This window comes from Ascidia mentula, chromosome 3 (genome assembly GCF_947561715.1).
Source record: "Ascidia mentula chromosome 3, kaAscMent1.1, whole genome shotgun sequence".
NCBI classification, from domain to species: Eukaryota; Metazoa; Chordata; class Ascidiacea; order Phlebobranchia; family Ascidiidae; genus Ascidia; species Ascidia mentula.
The window spans coordinates 1,336,915-1,359,204 of NC_138568.1; the positions used below are offsets into that span (position 1 = coordinate 1,336,915).

The 22,290-nt window shown below is 38.1% G+C and overlaps 3 protein-coding genes across 3 annotated transcripts; 2 read left to right on the plus strand and 1 right to left on the minus strand.

Annotated features, from left to right (window-relative positions):
• Positions 1 to 415: 415 nt before the first annotated feature.
• On the minus strand, positions 416 to 8,032 carry LOC145894653 (sushi, von Willebrand factor type A, EGF and pentraxin domain-containing protein 1-like). The gene is made up of 14 exons (XM_082983285.1): positions 8,014 to 8,032; positions 7,682 to 7,807; positions 7,235 to 7,423; positions 6,679 to 6,876; positions 6,310 to 6,453; positions 6,046 to 6,159; positions 5,482 to 5,652; positions 2,693 to 2,812; positions 2,193 to 2,381; positions 1,702 to 1,899; positions 1,431 to 1,574; positions 1,169 to 1,279; positions 608 to 778; positions 416 to 438 (listed from the first exon to the last, which is right to left on the minus strand). Exons 1-14 carry the CDS (start codon positions 8,030 to 8,032, stop codon positions 416 to 418), a joined length of 1,917 nt encoding a protein of 638 aa, XP_082839411.1.
• A 2,598-nt stretch (positions 8,033 to 10,630) lies between these two features.
• LOC145895041 (uncharacterized) lies at positions 10,631 to 13,289 on the plus strand. Its single transcript, XM_082983787.1, has 7 exons — positions 10,631 to 10,801; positions 11,068 to 11,158; positions 11,226 to 11,265; positions 11,462 to 11,530; positions 11,932 to 12,039; positions 12,274 to 12,419; positions 12,483 to 13,289. The coding sequence occupies exons 1-7, from the start codon at positions 10,668 to 10,670 to the stop codon at positions 12,747 to 12,749; spliced, it is 855 nt and encodes a 284-aa protein (XP_082839913.1). The 5' UTR covers positions 10,631 to 10,667; the 3' UTR covers positions 12,750 to 13,289.
• Positions 13,290 to 15,347: 2,058 nt separating this feature from the next.
• LOC145894655 (uncharacterized) lies at positions 15,348 to 19,854 on the plus strand. Its single transcript, XM_082983287.1, has 13 exons — positions 15,348 to 15,548; positions 15,624 to 15,749; positions 15,873 to 16,028; positions 16,605 to 16,655; positions 16,822 to 16,902; positions 16,999 to 17,128; positions 17,193 to 17,374; positions 17,754 to 17,825; positions 17,923 to 18,078; positions 18,466 to 18,537; positions 18,753 to 18,899; positions 19,029 to 19,091; positions 19,372 to 19,854. The coding sequence occupies exons 1-13, from the start codon at positions 15,348 to 15,350 to the stop codon at positions 19,852 to 19,854; spliced, it is 1,920 nt and encodes a 639-aa protein (XP_082839413.1).
• Positions 19,855 to 22,290: the final 2,436 nt, after the last annotated feature.

Below are 22,290 nucleotides of genomic sequence, written 5' to 3' on the forward strand. Positions count from 1 at the left end.
CGTATCTCACGCTATCGCGTCAGCGACCTTTTAAGACTGTTGATTTATTTGTGTTTTCCACACCACCATGCGCCGAAACATTTTTGATCAGTTTTTTCATCCCAAAAAAACATTTGCTTATGAAACAACTGTGGAATCAAAACGAACGATTTGTAACATGCAAGTTTTATTCTGGGTATAAAGTACAATAACTTGACGGTAAAGACGAGCCTGGTTGTGTGAAGATATGTGCTGAGATTTAAGTATGAATGGCGACATGTTATGAGATACCAAATGCCTTACAGGCCTGGCAAAATTACACCAAACCGACATTTGGAAAGCATAAACATTTCATGTACTTTTAACAATAAACACAGATTTTTTAATTGTTGGTCCTGTCGTCACTCAGGTGTCAAGTTTCGTTTAGGGCAGATGATCAGAAAATGGAATGACCGCACTCTGTACAATGAGAAAAACATAAATTAAATTCGAAAAAATAGTTTTTCTGCAAAATTTCCGTAAAACATGAAAACAACTTAGCTTTAATGTCTAGTTAACATAAAGAAAACTCCTCGTTATTTCGGAAAGTTACGCAGCCACAATTTGCTCAGTGACTTATGTTACTTACTGTGGCAGGTCGGAGCGGGGAATGCCCAGTTGTTACTTCCAAGACAGACATTCTCCTTGGCCCCGTTCACCAGACCGTGGGCACAAGAGTGGGGGACAATTTGACCTCCCACAAACGGTCCGCTGTCCATCACCATTGACAAGTTGTCGGTAGGTGGCGCAGTGGTGCAGACTAATACAAGTAGAATCATGTAACTGGCGGGTGATTGGGAGCATCGGTCAAGCGCCCGACCCATATACCAAGAGGAAAACCTGGTCGGGCAACGTGGCCAGGATATAGCGAACTATTTGGTAAGCGGATGCTTGGAAGAATGTACCAAGGCGCCTACAAGGAACACCCTCCCCAAAAAACGGAATAAACCAGGCTATAGGAATTAAAGACCCAGGCACTTAGTAGGTGTATCTTGCTGAATATGGGTAAACGCAAAAGCAACTTGTAAATAGTAGTTGTTGAAATAAACAAATCTACAGGTAGGTGTTATTAAACTTTGCTTCACTCTTATATTGATTCACTGTAAAGGTTATTTTTTATTCCAAGAATTATTTTGTGGTGACGTCATACTCCCGCAGAGGTTGCATGTTTTCCTGCAGTCTACTTGGACGTGAGTCAGATTGCACCAACCACGACTCTTGTACAACTGGCAAGTTGCGGGGGCGACATTGTCTGCGCAAGCTGCAAGCAAACATAAGGCCTTGTTCTTTTGTTTCTACATTGATACTAAAATAAAGCCTAATGACACAGCTATATCAAAATACTGCATTGATCCAAGTGCCAAAAAAAAAGTTACCAGGTACGCAAAATGGTGCCAGGTTGACCCAACTACCATTCATGCACATGTTGGTGTATTCTCCGACGAAAACGTAGCCCTCTTGGCACTGGTAGGTTGCCTTTTCTCCGTCAAAGTACGCACGGGATTCAGGATTGATGCCGTTGTTAAGTATCATAGGGGGTGCAGAACAGGAACCGTCTGACAAAAACGTGCACCAATGCACATGTGAATAAAAATAGAACCTCGGATAAAAAAAAACCTTCATCAGAAGATCAACTCATTTCTATTGGCATTGCAAGATATTAACCACAAACCGGGTTTTTACCGGTGCTGCATGCAAGAGTAGGATCCACGGACCACACCAGAATTCCCGAGCCATTTCGGGTGCATTGGGACATTGGGTCGCCGACCGACACTTTGTGTCCAGGAGCACTACACTTGTATTCAGCCATCGAGTTCACTGTAGGATTTGTTGACAGAAGCGTTCCAACAAAGCCGGCCACAGTTGGTAGTGCGGGGCATACTGAATTTGTATAAAAATAAGTTTATGAGTTTTTTTGTTCGCTTCCTTGTTGATATTCGTGAAGTTTATCTGGTTCGTTTTAATTATTTACTTTCCTTTTTTGGAAAAAATCTCAAAATATAGACGGTCTCATACGCAAAAATCATCCCAAATTTCTTTAGTTGTCACTTACAAGTGCTTGTTGTATGAAAAGAAGAAGGCTCATATAAATTAGTAGAAGGGTTAGGATAATTATTACTCGTAAAACACCATATTAGTCAGAGTGTGGTAAACAATGCAAGACATATTCGTACGTTCAAAACACACAGGTGCCACGTTTGAAGTCCACGTGTGGTTGAGTTGACATTCATTGGATGTGACGCCCACTAACAAGTAACTAGTGTTGCAATGGTAGGTCACCGTGTTACCTACTGTGTGTCCACCTCCCACTGGTAATCTAAAACCATTCTCGGCGATTTCTGGCAGGGGGGCGCAAGGTGTTGCTGAAATAGTGAAAATCACTAATGAACAAAACGATATTTCATGTGCGAGATTCACAAACGAGCATTGATATGGAAAGTGGCGCAAACTGCAAGAAACCACAAAAAGCAAAACACCATTAATGCTTTACCACAAAAATTCGCAAATCGAAAACAAATCCATCTGATTTCAAACAAAGCTTGTACTTTATTCTTTATTAAAATTAACCAAAACCAAGAAGCAATGAGATTTTAACAATGGTTTTCATCAACCTTTTTCAAAAAACACAGGTGCGCAAGTATTGCGGCTACAGAAACAGAAAAAAAAGTATTACTGTCGCATTCCAGTGGGTTGCAGGTTGCATAGCAGTTCGCTTGAGCAATGGGGTGTGAACACAAGTTCAACAATAACATCATCTGGCAAATATCGGCGTTGACGTCAGGACTTTGACAAGCTGAAATTGAATGCACATAAATTTACTCATAAAGCTTTGTCAACAGTTACTTGCGTTGCTTTTTATGTAATAATGACACGGAAAACAGATTTAGCAAACCGAAAATTTTTATTGAAACAAACTTCCACACACTTCACACTTACTCTGGCAATGTCCCGCAGCAAAAAGAGCTGCAAAAAACGGAAGAAACAGGATGTTCATGATTTCTATGATTTGAACAGTTTCAACATTTACAAACTGACACCAACAACAATTCGAAATATAAAATAACGTATATTATTGTATACTATTCTGTCATATTATACATTGTTTGGATGCTGTAATATTACATGCAATAACATGATATGCAGAATCGCCCCACTGCGCAGGTCCTTGCTTGGCGATCACAGCTAACGTATCGCGATCATGAGGTTTTCGGGCTTGGCAGCCCAGGCAAGTACCTTGGCCACAATATACCCCGTGAAACCACTGAGCTCCTGTGGCTCAATTGTTGGAGCGTTCGGCCTGGTTAGCCCAGGGTCGTCAGTTTAAACCTCACCGGGAGCTTGATTTTTCAAATCTCGCTCCGACTTGTCAGGAAAAAGTGGCTGATCCAGCTAGACTCCATGCCCGAAAACCTCATGATGGTTGTTTAGATGCTTTAAAGAAGATGTTTGCCCAAAAGTTGCCCGTGAAATGCTTCTGGTTTAACATCGACTTCAGCACTTTCCAGTACACTGTAAGTTACATCTTAGTTGGCATATCTACGCTGCCTGGTTTCTTCCAAGCCACCAAGTAGAAATATGTGCTTTATACTTCAGAATGCTGTCATACACTGCGGCAAGTTGAGTACTGCAACAGAGGCAAAGTTAAGCTCAAGTAGTCAGCAACAATGTTCAGCATAAAATCTACCAAATCGGGCGAATTAGCAAGGCTGAACAGTAGCAAGCACCTTTTGCAAACCAATAGTATTTTGAGTAACTACAACACAGGGCTGTCGAACACCCGATTAAATGTAATGCAAAGAGGAACTGATTTAGTTCAATACCGTTAGGGTAATTGTGGCGAAGGACGAGCATTGTAAGGGGTATGACAAACCGTTTCCACCGTTTCCGTTTATTTGTTACATGGCGTTTGGTTGTGTGAGCGTGCTGGTGTCGTGGTGTATATTGTTCACAGCTGCCTCCGTGATTGCGGCTATGTCGACATTAGTTTTAACAGCTGAAATGCATTGGCGAATATGTTATGTTGATAAACCTTGAATGGTGTCAAAGTTTCAACGTGGGTGTTCAAAGGTACTCATTTCGTACCCTGCATTGTATCATTTCGCACCCTGTGAAACATTTTAACGTTGATTGCATAGGAATGTGATTAGCCGCATTCCTTATGAGGCAAGTAATGGAATTTGATTATGCAACAAAGTAAGTTCGTGATTACACAACAGCTTTTGAACAACCGACAACATTCTACATAACAACAGCACGGGCTGTCCAGCACGCAATAAAATGTAGCACAAAGGATGAAGCAGCCTGCCTCATGTGGCGACAAGATGTAACGAATTAGTTTAATGATCTTAAACATGTTCGGACAGTAGTTTCCAACCTATTGGCAGTCGCGGACCCCTTATAAAATCTGGGCAAAAATTATTCTGATCCAAAACATAGTTGAACTTTTTTAAATAAAAAAAAATTAAGGAATTCTTTATTGAGAAGACCTTTCTTTCTCATTCACCAAGCCCTAAAAATGAACCCCCGAAAACATTGCATTGGGCGATTTTAAATAAATCATTGTATTTCGCGACTGACAAATACGAACAACCACTATTGGATTTGTAGTTATTCATATATAAAAACTTCCAAAGCTTAGCTTTTTTTGCATACTGTAGTAAATTACACAAAAACTGGAAGCTAAAAAGTTTTTTTTGGAAGGTACGGAATAATGAAGAGGTGTTGGAGATGAAAAGTTCGGTCCAAAAGCAGTAATTTTTCTTTTTCTTTTGTTGACCCAATAATTGTTCGTTTTAACTTTGTTGCTCATGGCGAAGCATTTTGTTATAAAAAATATGATCTTTGTGTTTTTTTTTGTATTCGTGTCTCACGCTATCGCGTCAGCGACCTTTTAAGACTGTTGATTTATTTGTGTTTTCCACACCTCCATGCGCCGAAACGTTTTTGATCAGTTTTTGATCAAAAAAAACATTTACCTATGGAACAACTGTGGAATCAAAACGAACGAGTTGTAACATGCAAGTTTTATTCTGGGTATAAAGCACAATAACTTGACGGTAAAGACGAGCCTGGTTGTGTGAAAATATGTGCTGAGAAATCAAGTAGGAATGGCGACATGTTATGAGATACCAAATGCCTTACAGTCCTGGCAAAATTACACCAAACCGACATTTGGAAAGCATAAACATTTCATGTACTTTTAACAATAAACACAGATTTTTTAATTATTGGTTCTGTCGTCACTCAGTTGTCAAGTTTCGTTTAGGGCAGATGATCAGAAAATGGAATGACCGCACTCTGCACAATGAGAAAACAATAAATTAAATTCGAAAAAAATAGTTTTTCTGCAAAATTTGCGTAAAACATGAACTTAACTTTAATGTCTAGTTAACATAAAGAAAACTCCTCGTTATTTCGGAAAGTTACACAGCTACAATTTGCTCAGTGACTTATGTTACTTACTGTGGCAGGTCGGAGCGGGGAATGCCCAATTGTTACTTCCAAGACAGACATTCTCTTTGGCCCCGTTCACCAGACCGTAGGCACAAGAGTAGGGGACAATTTGGCCTCCCACAAACGGTCCGCTGTCCATCACCATTGACAGGTTGTCGGTAGGTGGCGCAGTGGTGCAGTCTAATACAAGTAGAATCATGTAACTGGCGGGTGATTGTGAGCATCGGTCAAACGCCCGACCCATATACCAGGAGGAAAACCTGGTCGGGCAACGTGGCCAGGATACAGCGAACTATAATTTGGTCAGCGGATGCTTGGAAGAATGTACCAAGGCGCCTACAAGGAACGCCCCCCCAAAAAAACGGAATAAACCAGGCTATAGGAATTAAAGACCCAGGCACATAGTAGGTGTATCTTGCTGAATATGGGTAAACGCAAAAGCAACTTGTAAATTGTAGTTGTTGAAATAAACAAATCTACAGGTAGGTGTTATTAAACTTTGCTTCACACTTATATTGATTCACTGTGAAGGTTATTTTTTATGCCAAGAATTATTTTATGGTGACGTCATACTCCCGCAGAGGTTGCATGTTTTCCTGCAGTCTACTTGGACCTGAGTCAGACTGCTGCACTGTCCACGATCCTTGTACAACTGGCAAGTTGCGGGGGCGACATTGTCTCCGCAAGCTGCAAGCAAACACAAGGCCTTGTTGTTTTGTTTCTACATTGATACTAAAATAGAGCCTAATGACACAGCTATATCAAAATACTGCATTGATCCAAGTGCCAAAAAAAAGTTACCAGGTACGCAAAATGGTGCCAGGTTGACCCAACTACCATTCATGCACATGTTGGTGTAGTCTCCGACGAAAACGTAGCCCTGTTGGCACTGGTAGGTTGCCTTTTCTCCGTCAAAGTACGCACGGGATTCAGGGTTGATGCCGTTGTTAAGTATCATAGGAGGTGCAGAACAAGAACCGACTGTAAAAAACATGCACCAATGCATATGTGAAGAAAAATAGTATCTCAGATGAAAACTGCGATTGACGTTTGCTCACTGTTCGGTGGGGAATATCATATAGGATTACTTGTAATCGAGACAATAAACACCAATAAAAACACAGCAATGACCTCCATCTATCGACGTTTATCAGGAGATCAACTCATTTCTATTGGCTTTACGAACCACAAACAAGTTTTTTTTACCGGTGCTGCATGCAAGAGTAGGATCTACGGACCACACCAGAATTCCCGTGCCATTTCGGGTGCATTGGGACATTGGGTCGCCGACCGACACTTTGGCTCCAGGAGCACTACACTTGTATTCAGCCATCGAGTTCACTGTAGGATTTGTTGACAGAAGCGTTCCAACAAAACCGGCCACAGTTGGTAGTGCGGGGCATACTGAATTTGTATAAAAGAAAGTTTATGAGTTTTTTTGTTCGCTTCCTTGTTGATATTCGTGAAGTTTATCTGGTTCGTTTTAATTATTTACTTTTCTGTTTTTGTTTTATTATTTACTTTTCTGTTTTTGTTTTATTATTTACATTACTGTTTTTGTGAAAAATCTCTACTTTTGACGGTCTCTTTCGCCAAAGTTATGCCAAATTTCTTCAAGTACTTTAAGTTGTCACCTATAAGTGCTTGCTATATATCCAAAGAAGAAAGTCTCATATAATTTAGTAGAAGGGTTAGGATAATTATTACTCGTAACACACTATATTACTCAGAGTGTGGTAAACAATGCTAGACACATACGTACGTTCAATACACACAGGTGCCGCGCTTGAAGTCCACGTGTGGTTGAGTTGACATTCATTGGATGTGACGCCCACTAACAAGTAGCCAGTGTTGCAATGGTAGGTCACCGTGTTACCTGCTCTGTGTCCACCTCCCACTGGTAATCTAAAACCATTCTCGGCGATTTCTGGCAGGGTGGCACAAGGTGTTGCTGCAATAGTGAAAATCACTAATGAACAAAACGATATTTCATGTGCAAGAAACCACAAAAAGCAAAACACCATTAATGCTTTACCACAAAAATTCGCAAATTGAAAACAAATTCATCTGATTTTAAACAAAGCTTGTACTTTAATCATCATTAAATTTAACCAAAACCAAGAAGCAATGAGATTTTTTACAATGGTTTTAACAAAAAAACACTGGTGTGCAAGTATTGCGGATGCAGAAAAACAGAAAAAGGCATTACTGTCGCAATCCAGTGGGTTGCAGGTTATATAGCAGTTTTCTTGAGCCACGGATGATGTACACAAGTTGTTATCTAACATAAACTGGCAAATAGCGACATTGAGGTCAGGAGTTTGACAAGCTGGACCTGCACATAAATTTACTCATAAAGTCTTGTTAACGGTTATTTGCGTTGCTTTTATGTAATAATGACACGGAAACCAAGTTCAACAAACTGAAAATTGTTATTGAAACAAACTTCCAGACACTGCGTCTCTTTTTCTTGTTTTCCTCTCGTCAATGATGAGCGGTAAGTTTGTACGTAATTGGTGAAGATTTTTATAGATATATTACGACTGATGTCACCAGGCATGTTTTATTGCTACAATACGGCTCTTCTGGCAATAATTTGCCATTTTACACCTAATTATTTATATTTTTACATCCTGATGAAGGCTGCTGTATGGTGGCCTCGATACAAAGAGCCGTATCGAAGCAATAACGATTTTTATGTGTTAATGATACAGAAAACATATTCAGTCCACAGAAAATTGTCATTGAAACAAACACTTCACACTTACTCTGGCAATGTCCCGCAGCAAAAAGAGCCGCAAAAAACGGAAGAAACAGAATGCTCATGATTTCTATGATTTGAACAGTTTTAAAATTTACAAATTGACACTAAGAACAATTTGAAAATGAAAAATGACGTACATTATCGTATACTATTCTATCATATTCTACACTTTCCAATACACTGTAAGTTACATCTTAGTTAGCATATCTACTCTGCCCTGTTTCTGCGATGCCACAAAATACTAATTCAAAAGTTGTTTTTCTTTTTGTGTGCTTTATACGTCATACACTGCGGCAAGTTGAGTAATGCAACAGGGGCAAAAAGTTAAGCTCAAGTAGTCAGCAACATTGTTTAGCATGAAATCTACTAAAGCGGTTGAATTGGAAAGACTGAACAGAATCTCCTTTTGCAAACCAATAGCATTTTGAGTAACTGCAACACAGGGCTGCCGAACACCCGATTAAATGTAATGCAAAGAGGAACTGATTCAATACAATACCGTTAAGGTAATTGTGGCGAAAGACGCAGCATTGTAAGGGGTATGACAAACCGTTTCCGCCGTTTCCGCTTATTTGTTATACGGCGTTTGGTTGTGCGAGTGTGCTGGTGTTGTGGTGCATATTGTTCACAGCTGCCTCTGTGATTGCGGCTATGTGCGAAAACATCTGAAATGCATTGGCGAATATGTTATGTTTATAAACCTTGAATGATGTCAAAGGTTCATTTCGTACCCTGTATCGTATCATTTTGCTCCCTGTGAAACATTCCAACGTTGATTTCATAGTAATCTGATTAGCCGCAAAAAACAAATATTAGTCCATACTGGACTCTTTCCGTCAATAACTTTTTCGCCATAGTTAATTTTGGTTGGCGCGATGTAGTGTTGTGCAGATGTGCGCAAGTGTATTAAGTTTAAATCAGTATGGTGTCACACTTAGAATGGGTGTTCAAAGGTCCTTACTCATTTCGTACCTTGTATCGTATCATTTCGCACCCTGTAAAACATTTAAACGTTGATTGCACAGGAATGTGATTAGCCGCATTGCATATACAACCACGATTGTATTACGCAATGTGCAGTCTTAATTTGTACGTGCTATTGCCTGATGCTTCTTTCGAATACAAGAAAACAAATGCGCATGTCGCCACAAAACACAAACATTAGTCCATATTGAACACTTTTCGTCAATAACTTTTCCGCCATAGTTAATCTGAGATGGCGCGATGTAGTGTTGTGCAGATGTGCGCAAATGCATTGAGCCTAAATCAGTATGGTGCCAAACTCGGAGGCAAATAATGGCATTATGCAACAAAGTAAGTTCGTGACATGATTACACAAACTGCTTCTGAACAACCGACAACATTCCACATAACAACAGCACGGGGCTGTGCAACACGCAAATACCAAGGTAATTGAGGGGCAGCATTCATTGCAACGTGGCAAACCGTTTGATCCGTTTCCTTGTAACTGTCGAAAAGCTAGCTGTACGAGCGTCGCATTATCGTGTATTGTTCACTGCTTCCGTTCTGATCATTGTTACGCTGCCTCTCCGTTTTGACAGCAGATAACACGTAATTTTGCAGTCGGGCCAGTAGGTATAGGTCCTACCATCCCTCGCCCCTCCAAATTTACAAACTGCTGCAAATCGTAACATTGAACTCTGGACATTTCGTGCAGTTTTGGAAAGTAACGCATAACTTTCTGCACCCGCCTTACGTAAAATCGATTGTCTTAAAACTAAAAACAGAAACGTCATCCTCCTTTTCGAACCAACGGCAACCAGTTGGTTGTCGTTTAGCTACTTGTCAAGCAAGTGGTTTAATCCAAACACTTTTATGAGAATTGATTTCATTGGAGTCTTGGTACGTGATTTGTACAGATTTTTTAAATTGCTTTTGTTTAATAACTAGCAGCATGTTGGGTCAAAAAATATCACAAACTTGGTCCATGTGAGACTAAAGTAGATAAAGTGTGTTCACACAATAGTTATCTGCACTAATTTACACACAATAATTTTACAATAACCGCAAGCAAAAATATTTTCTCAAAATTGACTTAAACTACAGTATGAACAGCGTATACTAAGTTAAACCAACGTTTCGTGTGCCACGATGAAACAACGGGTCAGAATCTCCCGAATGCGGAGTTTGTCTGCGTCAGGCACACGAGGAAGTAAAGCAAAACTATTGGCTCCGTAACGCGAACGCAGAAATTTGGCCCTTGTGTGAGTTTCGTTTGGCGTGATGTCAATGACAAAGTGCAAAAATAATTATAAACTTAGTTGTCTGCTTCCTGGTTTCACTTTGGTCGGTTGAAGTTAAAACTGATCGTATGCCAACATGTGGCTGATTTTTTCAGAAAAATAATCTTCTTTTAGTAATGCACACAGAAACAACTTCGCAGTCTTGTTATTGTATCCGGACAACCAACATGCATCTCAAAGCCGATTCGAAGTTATTGTATAAAGCCAGAGGAAAGAGTGTATTGCTCGTAGCGGGTTTAATGCTGGTTGCTGTGGTAGCGACGTTCACTTACACTCATCAAAGTCTGAAATCGCTGAAGAGGTATTTGTGTCGTTACTATTTTATGACTGATTTGTAAAAGTTGAAAACAAGTAACGTTGTTACAACTGTAGGAAGGACATCTACTTAATATTATATCATGTATATTTTGTTCATTACAACAACTAGTTTAATTGCAAATATCGCAAGCAAGGTATTCTTTGAGCAAAGTTTTGCTTCGTCCGGCTATTTACCTGACAAAACTATATTGTCACCAAAGCTGCACTAATAAGACCTAAAGCACAATTAAACAGTAGCCATATCTGCAGCTCACTAAAGCAAAGTCTTCGTGATGAAATCGCAGTGATGAAAATATCGAGCAAACAACAAATGGAACACGTCGTCCGAAGAAGATCCGTGGTAAGAAAATACTATCATGCGTGAATTCCTTTGTGCAAAACCCTGTGTTGTTCATTAACGTTTACAGGTGGAAACCACTGCCCCACCGACGCTGGAGGCAAGCACTGGTGGGTAAAGTTTTGTATGAACTTATGTTCCAGGTTTAAGCTTACCGTATCGCTGCATATAATCACGTGACCGTGCGCACAGAACACTAGGATCGCGACAGCGACACCTCGCCCATATATAATCTTTACTAACAAAAGACAGAACGCAAGTTGACCACATTTAGAATTTAATGCAAAAAACTTTAAATATTCGCAGGTGTGACTTACGTCAGATGGGGGAGACGTGATTGCCCTGAGAAAGCCGACACCGATCTCGTATATCACGGTATGTCTCTTCTGTTAATCAAGCGTAACTTACAAGGAATTGCGTTTTTCGCTGCTCACAGTCAGCCTTACGACCTAATATTTGGAATGAAAATGCCCTTCAAAACATATACTGAGTTAAGTTTTGCTAGAAATGGACCATTTTAACGCCACGTTTTGCGTGACTGCAACAAAACTGATTTCGGAACATACTGAATGCCGTGTGAAACCGTAGTTTATTTCCTAACATATTTCCCTGAAAAAAACATCGTTAGATCTATTATACGTTATTCCAAAGTACCAATAAGTTTCTACTTCCAAACCAAAACTAAGATTTATTGTGGAAAAGTAGTGGCGTTCATCGTGTTTACATCAATAAGACGGAAAGATGCCGTAAAATACAATTAACATACAAACTGTTAGGTTACGTTGGTGGATCTCACTACAACCAGGCAGGTGGTGGTTCCGACTTTCTTTGTCTCCATCACAACGTCACCTATACATCTGGTCATTATTACAATGGACAGCAAGGTACTTGCTAAGCATAATAAAATCAGAAAGATTAATTTATATAAGTTACCCAAGCAAATGAACCGATAAAGTCTACGCATTACTAAAATAAAACATTACTCAAATGGTCATATAGTCTAATAAATGTAAGAAAATACGTTGTAATATGTATTTACATCGTGATAAAGCATGGAATTTACCAATAGATAATGAATTGATCGGCATGGAATCGTGACAAAAGGATTATGCTTTTAGCTGCAGCCCACATATGGGGAACCGAGTACCGAGACTCTAGTCGTAACTTTTACGGTCTATTCGACACGACCCTGATTGAGGAGAGATCTATGCTATACCAGGGTGTACCCTGTGCTATCTGCCTGAAGCGCAACAGTCCGACCAAAGTAGGTTTGCCGCTGATAAAATATTGTGTCATTACACAACTTAGACTTTTCCATTGGTTGCAGGTTATGATTCCTAGTCGGGAGACATGCCCGAAAGGTTGGAGTATCGAATATACGGGCTACATCATGACCGGTACCGACTCGATGAAGCATTCCTCGTCTCATTTGTGCGTCGACGATCGTCCGCAGGCTATTCCTGGCTCCCAGGGAAATCAACATGGCGCATATTTGCATATGGTTGAGATAAAATGCGGTTTCAATGTCCCGTGTGAGCCGTATGTTAACGGCAGGGAAGTGCGATGTGTTGTTTGTTCTCTCGACAGTAATTAAATTCCATCGGTCAGTGGGGGCATCTGCATTGTAATCATAGGGTGTATATATCTTGATTTGCTGCTATGTCTGATTTATCATCTTCACTTCTATCGCGTCCACAACTTTTCTCCGTGTGTCAATATGGAAGAAATGTTGCGAACTTTGGAATGCCAGGTCAGTATTGCCCAACTGCCAAGGTCTTTGCATAAATTATCGATTATTTGGTCCGTATCAAAATCAATCCAACTAAATTTACAGGTAGCGTATGACAATTAGATATACCAAATCTGTTACTCAGGCTGCATTGTGTCAATTTCATTCAACACAGCCGTGGTTTATCTCTTGATTTTAATTAACATGAACTAGAAATGAAAGAAAAAAATTTGTAATACTTGTGTTTTATGTGATTGGATGTGCTTTAGAAATAACCGTGGTTTCAAATGACATTGACCAATCAAGTTTATCTGCAACACTAATCATTTGATAATACGCAGAAACAAAATAAATCAAAACCTGCTTAAAGATTATGTTGTTCTCGTTGTTGCCAATCCAACGTATCGCGTCATTAATATGTATTTGAAATAAAAATGAGATTTGTCACCCGACTTGCGGTTACTTGATATTATCTCACAGTTCACTTGGTGGTGCAAGAGATCAAAATTTGTTGCTTGGTTTTTGACCAGGAAACACTAATGGTTTCCAGGCTACCGAAATCAACTTATGAATGAATGCAAAGTTCGAAACAAAATAAATTATATGGAAACAAAGCACTATATCTTTTAACAACAGGAACAGCCTGGCTGCTGTTGGGAATATATATCAGATCGAAGGCCTTAAGGGTTTTAAAATTGAAATAACAACAGTTTGAATATATAACAAAACACTTATGGGAGACGTTAATACTCATGTAACGCTGCTGCCACGACATATATTTAAGGAAATGTTTTACGTTTAAATGTTTTACATAAACATTTGGAAGAAATGTATGACAATAAACATTTTGTGCATCCAATGCCTATACTAGCTCATATGAATGCGGAGTATACGCAGAAATAAAGTCGCAAAGTTGTGTTTTTTTAGCAGCAAGTTACAAACGGTACGTGCATTAAATTCACTCATCGAAACATTTACTGTTGACATCACAGATGCCCAGGGTCGTGAGTTTAAACCTCAAATCTTAGGATCTTTTTCCGACTTTTCAGGAAAAACGTGTTGATCCTGCTTGTTTACAATCCCTTCGATGGCAGAAAACCCTAATAAATGCAGCTATGTGACAGGTTTAAATAAGACTTGTGCTGTCAAATACACCTTTGCTTTATCTATTTGGTTAAAGGAGTTCATAAACGGACAATGGGTGACGTAGAAACGCGTAGAGGCTTTGTGACGTAAGAAGTTAAACTCATCTGCCATTGCTATTAGCAATTTATCACCATGGCAACAAAGCAATACCGTGAAAACCTACGAACATCCGCTCAATATCATATCTGCTGGCGCGTCTACGTGTGTCTTTGCTAATGTGTTGGACCTTGCGTCACAAACAAAGGTCCTTAGAACACAATTGCGTTCAAAACGAGTCGTATTCTTACAAGAAGTTGGTTGGCAAAAACTGACTCATTGCTTAGCGAGGCTTGTGTTTATTATTAAAAAGAACTGACCGTTGGAGGGATTAAAGCACAAAGTGTCGTTATATAAATAAATAACTAAATCAAACCGTTTAACGACCACTGCTTCACTGAAGTTTCGTCATTAGCGACTGCAAACGTGAAAGATGAAGTTGTCATTAAACTAAGTATTCAACTATTAAATATCAAAATTTACTGCTATAAGTCACTGCAAACGTATCAACCTACCCTTCAACTAACTAAAATCTCTATCGTTTGAGCGTTGGTATACAAGACACGCTGCATTCTAACATGTCTATTCAGTCTGTTACGTGTTTATGTATAGGTAACATTTTAATGCCAGTTAGAATTGCCCGTTGTGGTAACAAAATTTCAATGATTGTGAAATGTAGTTGATGGAAAATAGAAAAATACTTCGTTGTCATAGAGAGAAAAGTATGAACTAAAATCGCTAATGTAAAGCTTGTTTGTGGTGTTATCAGTAGTGTGATTTGCAACAGTATATATCATTTTTTAAATATAATATTTGATTATACTTTATTTCCACGCTTGGAAAAGCAAATACATTGTATTCAAATGTTATTGGTACTCACGTATCCCGTTTCGTTAGGGGTTGCCTGGACAAGTAATTGAACATGTTTACGTTGGCAGACTGATACGCGGCTTTGAAAAGATTCCTATATTGCTAATTATCTGAGTTTATAACACGTGTATATAAAAAAGGTAACATTTCCATTGTTGCCTGTTCTGCGTTCTCACCTGAAGTACGTGTCAAGTTAGTAACTAAAGGGTAGAATGTTTGTGTTTTACTCTATTTACATAGAAACGAGCTATTGGGTGGATTGTGTATTGCTTGCATTGCGTGAAGTAAGACGTACAAAATGACTGGTCACGTGCTTAGGTCGTAAATCATAGTAAACAATACAGGTAACGTGTGCACTTATATTCCTTGTGTAAAGACCTAGGTCTATCAAATACAACAACAAGTGAAAATATGTCCGATCTTGTGTGCTGTTTAACAAACGTAAACAAAGAGTTTCAATACGATGTGTTGGAGTCAATCATCAACAAACCGGAACTACTCGATGTCCCAATTGTTATTTATTCCATTGCTGGACCTGAAAAAACTGGAAAATCGTATCTGCTTAATATTCTATGGTACTTGTTGAAGAACCAACACAATTACGTTGATGAGGTAATTAGATATTCCAATAAAATCCACTCTTTCATCAAATTAAGTGTACAGGAAATTGGTTTTCTTCTGTTTCAGGAAGTAAACGACAATGAAGAAATCCCACAAGTTTTTCAACTTGTACCAAATTTTACTTTTGAGACTGCTACAGCGGGCATTCATATGACGAAAGAACCTATCTTTATGTACGCAGATAACGCCAAGGTATTTTTGAAGTTCCCGTTTCTTGGTTAAACACAGGAAAATTAATTTCATTGATGTACCAGCAGCATTAGTTTAATGTGTCTATGTTAACTAACAGAGTTAGTGTAGCATTTGTTGTTGTAGATTGCAGTTTTTCTTATGGACACAGAAGGTTCTCAGGCTGGCGATAAAATAGAATGCAAGGAAGCGGACATCTTCACCATAAGTTTGACACTCAGTTTTATGCAAATCATAAACGTGAAGGGTCGTCTCAAAAATCGGGATTTTGATATGTATGCCGTAAGTTATATATGCAAAAATAGCAATAACATTGGAGGCTGCAGACAGGGTGTACACGCACTGTTTCGACCTGTAAGGTCTATCAGTGCAGTTGTTGATGTGGCACTGTGCTAGCTTTTACACTAGCGGGCACACTAAATTCCACTTTGTGGCACCTTTCGGTTGCCTTAGCACTATCGGTTACCAAGCAGATCCGTTGGCCATAGTGCGCCTCAGAGTGGTTAGTCTCTGTTGATTGGTACAAAGTATAGGGTAAGGATCGACGTTGACCGAAAGGTACCATAAAGTGGAAATCTGTGTGCCTGCTAGTAAAAAAGCTGCACTGATGAGACCTTACAGGTCGAAACAATGCGTGTAAACACTGTATGCTGTAAGTCTTCACCATATAGTGGTATGGTACATAGAAAGTTTTACCTTGATCATATATAAGGTATAAAATTATTGAACGTGCCGTATCAGTCTATATATATATATATATATATGTATATATATATATGAATTTTTTTGTTGAGAAAACATTTCGCATTATCCTGTTGACCTTTATGAAATAGATATATATATTTTGTTTTTTTTTAGGCTTTAACTCTTCACGCAATGGACACATCTGTTCTTCAGGAAAATACAAGGGTGAGTTTTTCGAGTTAATAATCATCGCTTAGAAAATTCAAGGTTGTACTCCAATTTCATTTGTCTTAAAAATATCAACTAACATACTCATATTTAAAGAAAAAACATTATAGAAAAACTCATTATATTGAACTGCTACCCACCTAAATTAACTTTTTTAATCCAGAATTTGACGCTGTTGATTCGGGACTGGAAAGATACACATAAATACCAACATGGCTTCGAAGGAGGAAACGCACATTTCCATGTAAAAAAAATAGCAAAGTTAAAGAAATAAAAACCGTATTTCAGATAAAATATTGTTGATGATGAATATTAGAACCACAAATCAACTCGGGTATAGTCATTTTCAGATAAGAAAGACTTGAAGAGACAATCCGAAGTCCTAAATTTATATTACGATAAAAAGGAATGTTGTCTAATGCCCTGCCCAGGACATCTGGTGGAAAATTCCTTTTCCAAACGCTTGGAAGGTAGAAATATAAAGCACGTTTGGGTTTTATTTTGATAGTTTAATCTAACTTATTATTACTGCAGCTATTCACAAACCAACATGGCTTAAATTGCTGGAGTTGAAAAACAATCTGTTTTCCACCTCAAACATACAACGAGCATTTAAAATTGCACCAAAAGGAAAAGAATTTCTCGCCATCGCTTGTCAGCTGAGAGAAACACTTTCATCACCAAGTAGACTTGTAGCGCCGGAAAGCTCGTTTCAGGTATTTGTTTCTGCACAATAGCTTTTTGGAATTTAAACAAGTGGTTAAAAAGCACCTTTGTTTAAATTCCTATAACCTACAAAAAATGCAAAATAGGAATAGTTTTAAATATCCTGTCACGTATTCTTCTCTACCGGTTGTTTTGGATGAAAACAGGTGCCACCTGCGTTTCAGTTATGGGATGGGTTATTTAAAGTAGTACAAGACATATTGCATTTTGACAGTTTTAAATTGTTCTTACCTAAATAGCAACCATTGGAAATACTATTTTTAAGTTGCATTGGAAGCCAATAACCATAATTTAATGACATTGGAGGGGACATATTGACACATGCAGATTTTCAAAGTAATCTTTTGCTATCACCACATTTTTATTCAGAATTTTCCTGACTTGGTAATGAAAAAACGAGTCACTAAACGCTTCAAAAATTACATGGTCGACTTAACACAAGTAAGTGCACGGAAAATGTTGTTGCCAAATTAATTTGCATTTTTGGTTTTAACGCAAGCTTTTTAATATTTTTCATATCTCAATAATTTGTTGATAGGTTTTAGCGATTGAGGACGTAAGAAAAACATGTTTGAGACAAGTAGAGAAAATAGTAAGGGCAAGAATCACGGAAACATTCAGAGAAGGTGCTCCTCTTGGCAACCTAAGCACATATGTCGATATGTTGCACCAAAAATTAGATGAAGGGTTTGAGGTAAGTAACGTGACGAAACTTTTGGGGTTAATAAAATTTGTTGTTTTCCATATTAAAATAGCATTAAATATAAAATACAAACATACTTTAAAAGTATTGAAAAGCAGTTTTAAAACCTTGCTTACTACAACATGCGCAAATTTCATTAAATCGAATAAAGTTTAAGTATTATGCTTGTTAGGAAGCGCATATAGTGAGTTGCAATGAATTCCCCCTGCTAATGACCACGTCCACGTTAAAAAAAAAATTACTGATCAGCCCACAAAAGCTATGTAAAACTCACAAGCGAAATATATTTGTCCTAAAAAACAGTCAGATTTACCTTATGTTTTTAGCCAGTGCTTTGTCGGCATATGGTCATGGTACTTCCATATTTTTTTTCATCAGTGCATGACTGACAACGCAATGAAAAAAAAAGTCTCAAGATGCTTCGAAAATTACAAGAATGGCTTGGAAATGGTAAGATACTAAAAACCAGACATCATATTTTGGACTTACTCTTCATAATTTACGTTTTGTAAAATGCCTTTGCTGCTATCAGTGAAGCATAAACTGTGGTAGAATCCCTATGGTAAAGGGAGAAGGAAGAAGCAAAACAACGAAGCTAAAGTTTGTTGATCAGTAGGAGGTTTATGCAGATACAATTTAAAAGCAATTAAATGTTTTTTTTGCAGGAGTCTTTTGAAAATGAAGATGATTTGGAAAACATACACACAAACCATAAAGATATTGTGACGGCGACCTTGGAGGAAGAGAGTCTCGTTGATGACGTAACGCCGTATATTAACATGCTTTACCAACAAATTGACGAGGAATATGAGGTATAAATAAAGCTCATATGTCAACATTTATATGAAATTAATTAATAAACCTATTACTCGATCATATCATTTTTGCAGCATAGTGCGAAATAAAGAAACCATCGTAAATAAATTTTATAACTGTAATAGATGCACACTGGAAGACTGATGGGTATAAAGTTTGCAGAAGAATGGACTGCAAACATCAAAAAGGTGGTGGCATATTTTGTTTATTGCAATATAGTGACGGTTTATAATAACTAAGGATTGCAAATTTTATTGGAAATTACCAGTGATTGAATTGACTTTGTGTGCAAAAAAGAAATTTGATTTGATACAAAATTAAACATTACATTTCTTTTCCAGTGTTATTTATATTGTTACATATGTAAACGTTAATCAGATATGATTGTTTGTTTGAAACGGGTTCAAGATATACGTTTTAAGAATCAAGCAGAATAAGAATAAGATATATACAATAAATATTTTACAGAAAGGAAATTTCGTAGTGAAAGAGGTTTCGAGTTTTTTCGGCAAAGAGGGAAAAAAATATATAGAAAGGATTGCAGGAAAAATAAGAAACGAAAACTCACGACAAATCGTCTTGGAAGAATTTGTCGGAATGATGGACGAGAAGTTTCGTGAGGAAGTTGAACGTCGCATACGCAATAAATCCATAGCGAAGACCACCGGGGCAGCCTCCGTCGGTTTAGTTGCAGTGGGGTTGATGCTTCTCATCCCTCCATTGGGAGCTGTTGCTTCTACGTTGGTAACTGGAGGATTGATAGCAGGTGGTCTTGGTGCTGCTGGTGGTGCAGCCACCGGAACCCCTGCATGGTTAATTGATAGATTGGTTGAAAACCAACCGATTGATCCTCAGAACTTACTTCCACCACGTCATGACAACAATGAAATTGAAAATGAAAATAACGTTGGCGAAGTAAACGCTAATGACAATGTACAATTAATTCCGTAACAAGTGTTGTTTTACAATGCTATAGCATTGAGTACGCTTTGTATTCTCTTTCCAACACATTTATACGACGACGTTCATTATTTTTAAATATGCCAGCAGCTGTTTTTGCAGTAACCTTTGTTCGTCTGTGGTCAGTCCAATGCGGGTTTTTAAACGCTTGCTTGATCAGATACGGTTATAGCACAGACTGCTGCCCGGTGTGACAAGTGTGACTTATAATCGTTATATATATTGAAGCCCTGTCGGCATTAATTGAAGTGTATATATATAACTATAAGTGTATGTGGTTTATGAAAACATACAGAGATTTTTTGGCTTGTAAACTTTGCGTAAACCGAAGGTAGTTTCATCTTATGATCAAATATTGTTTTGTGCGTGTATCGAACGTTGACAAATATGCAGAAAAATATTTTTTTTACCAAAATTGCTGTTCTAGTGAAAAGCAAGACGCACATGAGAATCAAAAAAGGTTGCCCAATCGAGCTTGAAGAAGATGTCACGTATTTATCACTATGTCTATTGATGCTTGGAACATTGATATGTTTCTGTTTGTTGTTCAACCACCAGGATTCGAAAGAATCACGATCTTGGTTTTCATCTTGTCAGGTCGAGCGTCTTTTGACATGTTCTCTTCTTACTGGGTTTTGAACACATGATGCCTCCAACGTGGCGGAGAGACTGAAATCGACACGTTTACATTTTACTATCCCTACCACACAATAGCGAAGTCTTGCCTCTATGTGTGTGATTAACTAACATTTGGAGAATTGGTAGTAGGCGGTTTGCTTGTTCTATTCCCTCCACTTGGAGCTGCTGCAGTCGCTTTAGTTTTGACCACTTAGTTTGCCACCGCTGTTTGCAGCGTAGCACCTAAAAACAATTAATGTGCCAGGTTTACCATAATTAGTCACGACAAACGTCAACTGAGAGACATTCACGCAGCAGCAACTAAATTTAGCAAGAAACGACCTCTTTCGCTGTACTTACCACCATTACTCACCGTAAACGTCAAAAGGGAGACTAAACACATTAGCGATCAACTCTTATGACAGTATGAATAATGTTAGTGTTGGAGGACAGATAAGCAAAATTTCAGTAGTGTCTTTTTATCCAATAATAAAACTGTAACATTTAAGTACACAACAACACAAACCACTAAAACGTTTTAGACTTCTCTTCGGTCCAACATAAAGTAAAGCATTAATTTTGCCGTGTTAAAAGTGTAAGTTGAATCAAACCCCTGATGTACTGAGGACTGAAAACACACCTAAATATTATAGCCTGTTTTCAAAAATGGTAAATAAGTTTATTTTGGTTTGTACAATTAGATTGGTGTACACAACAACCAATTCAGTAATATAACTTAGTAGAGACTGGCTGGTGTATTGTTATAACTGGGCGTATCATCATTAATGACTGTATATGTTTAAGGAAAGACCATAAGGATAAAAGCAATTAACTCAGCAAAGAGCATTTTATTTAGTCAACCTATTCATGCTAATAGGCGCCCGGAAAAAGTCTGAATCAAACAATTGTGCATGTTGCAAATGAGTACAGACCGCAATTGGAACTGGGGTACAGTAAATGTGTTAGATTGTTCCGTACATGAAAATTTATGCCCAAGAAGAACGACAACTTACATCGATGACAAATGATTTATTTACTTCATAGTTTTATCTTTGGCAGTGATTTTGTTTGTCTAAAACTTTTCGTCGTGTGAATTAGATGCAAGCTTTGTTTCTAAATCACACGTAAAGCAAAGAAATTATTTCAAACTTTTTTTATCTTATCGGTTAGTAAAATGGGAAGAAACGTAGTGGAAACTATATTAAGATCACTGATAATTATGTCTCATTAGCGTCTAAAAAAGACTGATGTGACACAAAATGCTCGTCATCAGCTTTACTAATGGGACTACGTGGATGCAATAGTTACCTAAAGACAATGAATGAGTCGAGTTTACCTTAATTACTGACGGCAACTAAAAGCAACTAAATTTAGATAGAAACGACCTTTTATTCGCTGGACTTGTCACCATTAGTCACCGCAATAGGTTTAAAGGAGAGACTAAATACATCAACAATCAAACCAACAACGTTTCACGATATGATTCATCTTAGCGTTGGTGAACAGGCAAGCGAACTTTCTGTAAGGTTATTTTTTTTGATCATTATTCTATCTTTTTTAAACAGTGTCATTATAAGTACACGATAACATGCACCAACAACTGAAAGATTTTTAAACTTTTTTGGTCCAACATCCAGTACAGTATTAATTTATTTTCGTGTTTATGTATTGCACGGTGGTGGATTTTATGCTTACTTGCCTGTTGCCAGTAACTGCAATTACGCGTTTGTCTGCATGAGATATTATGAATGAAATCAGTTCAATCATATTTGCTTCACCTGTGGCCAATATTTCTTTAGAAGTTGGATC

Bases quoted from the DNA above. Each gene is read 5' to 3' on its own strand.
- LOC145894653 (XM_082983285.1), bottom strand. The intron at 1,575-1,701 runs GTAAAAACCCGG...CGTTTTTGTCAG, and splicing joins TACTCTTGCATGCAGCACCG to ACGGTTCCTGTTCTGCACCC. The intron at 1,280-1,430 runs GTAGTTGGGTCA...GTTTGCTTGCAG, and splicing joins CACCAACATGTGCATGAATG to CTTGCGCAGACAATGTCGCC.
- LOC145894655 (XM_082983287.1), top strand. From the start codon at position 15,348: ATGTCCGATCTTGTGTGCTGTTTAACAAACGTAAACAAAGAGTTTCAA. The intron at 15,549-15,623 runs GTAATTAGATAT...CTTCTGTTTCAG, and splicing joins AACACAATTACGTTGATGAG to GAAGTAAACGACAATGAAGA. The intron at 16,029-16,604 runs GTAAGTTATATA...GTTTTTTTTTAG, and splicing joins GGGATTTTGATATGTATGCC to GCTTTAACTCTTCACGCAAT.
- LOC145895041 (XM_082983787.1), top strand. From the start codon at position 10,668: ATGCATCTCAAAGCCGATTCGAAGTTATTGTATAAAGCCAGAGGAAAG. The intron at 11,266-11,461 runs GTGGGTAAAGTT...AAATATTCGCAG, and splicing joins GACGCTGGAGGCAAGCACTG to GTGTGACTTACGTCAGATGG. The intron at 12,420-12,482 runs GTAGGTTTGCCG...CATTGGTTGCAG, and splicing joins AGCGCAACAGTCCGACCAAA to GTTATGATTCCTAGTCGGGA.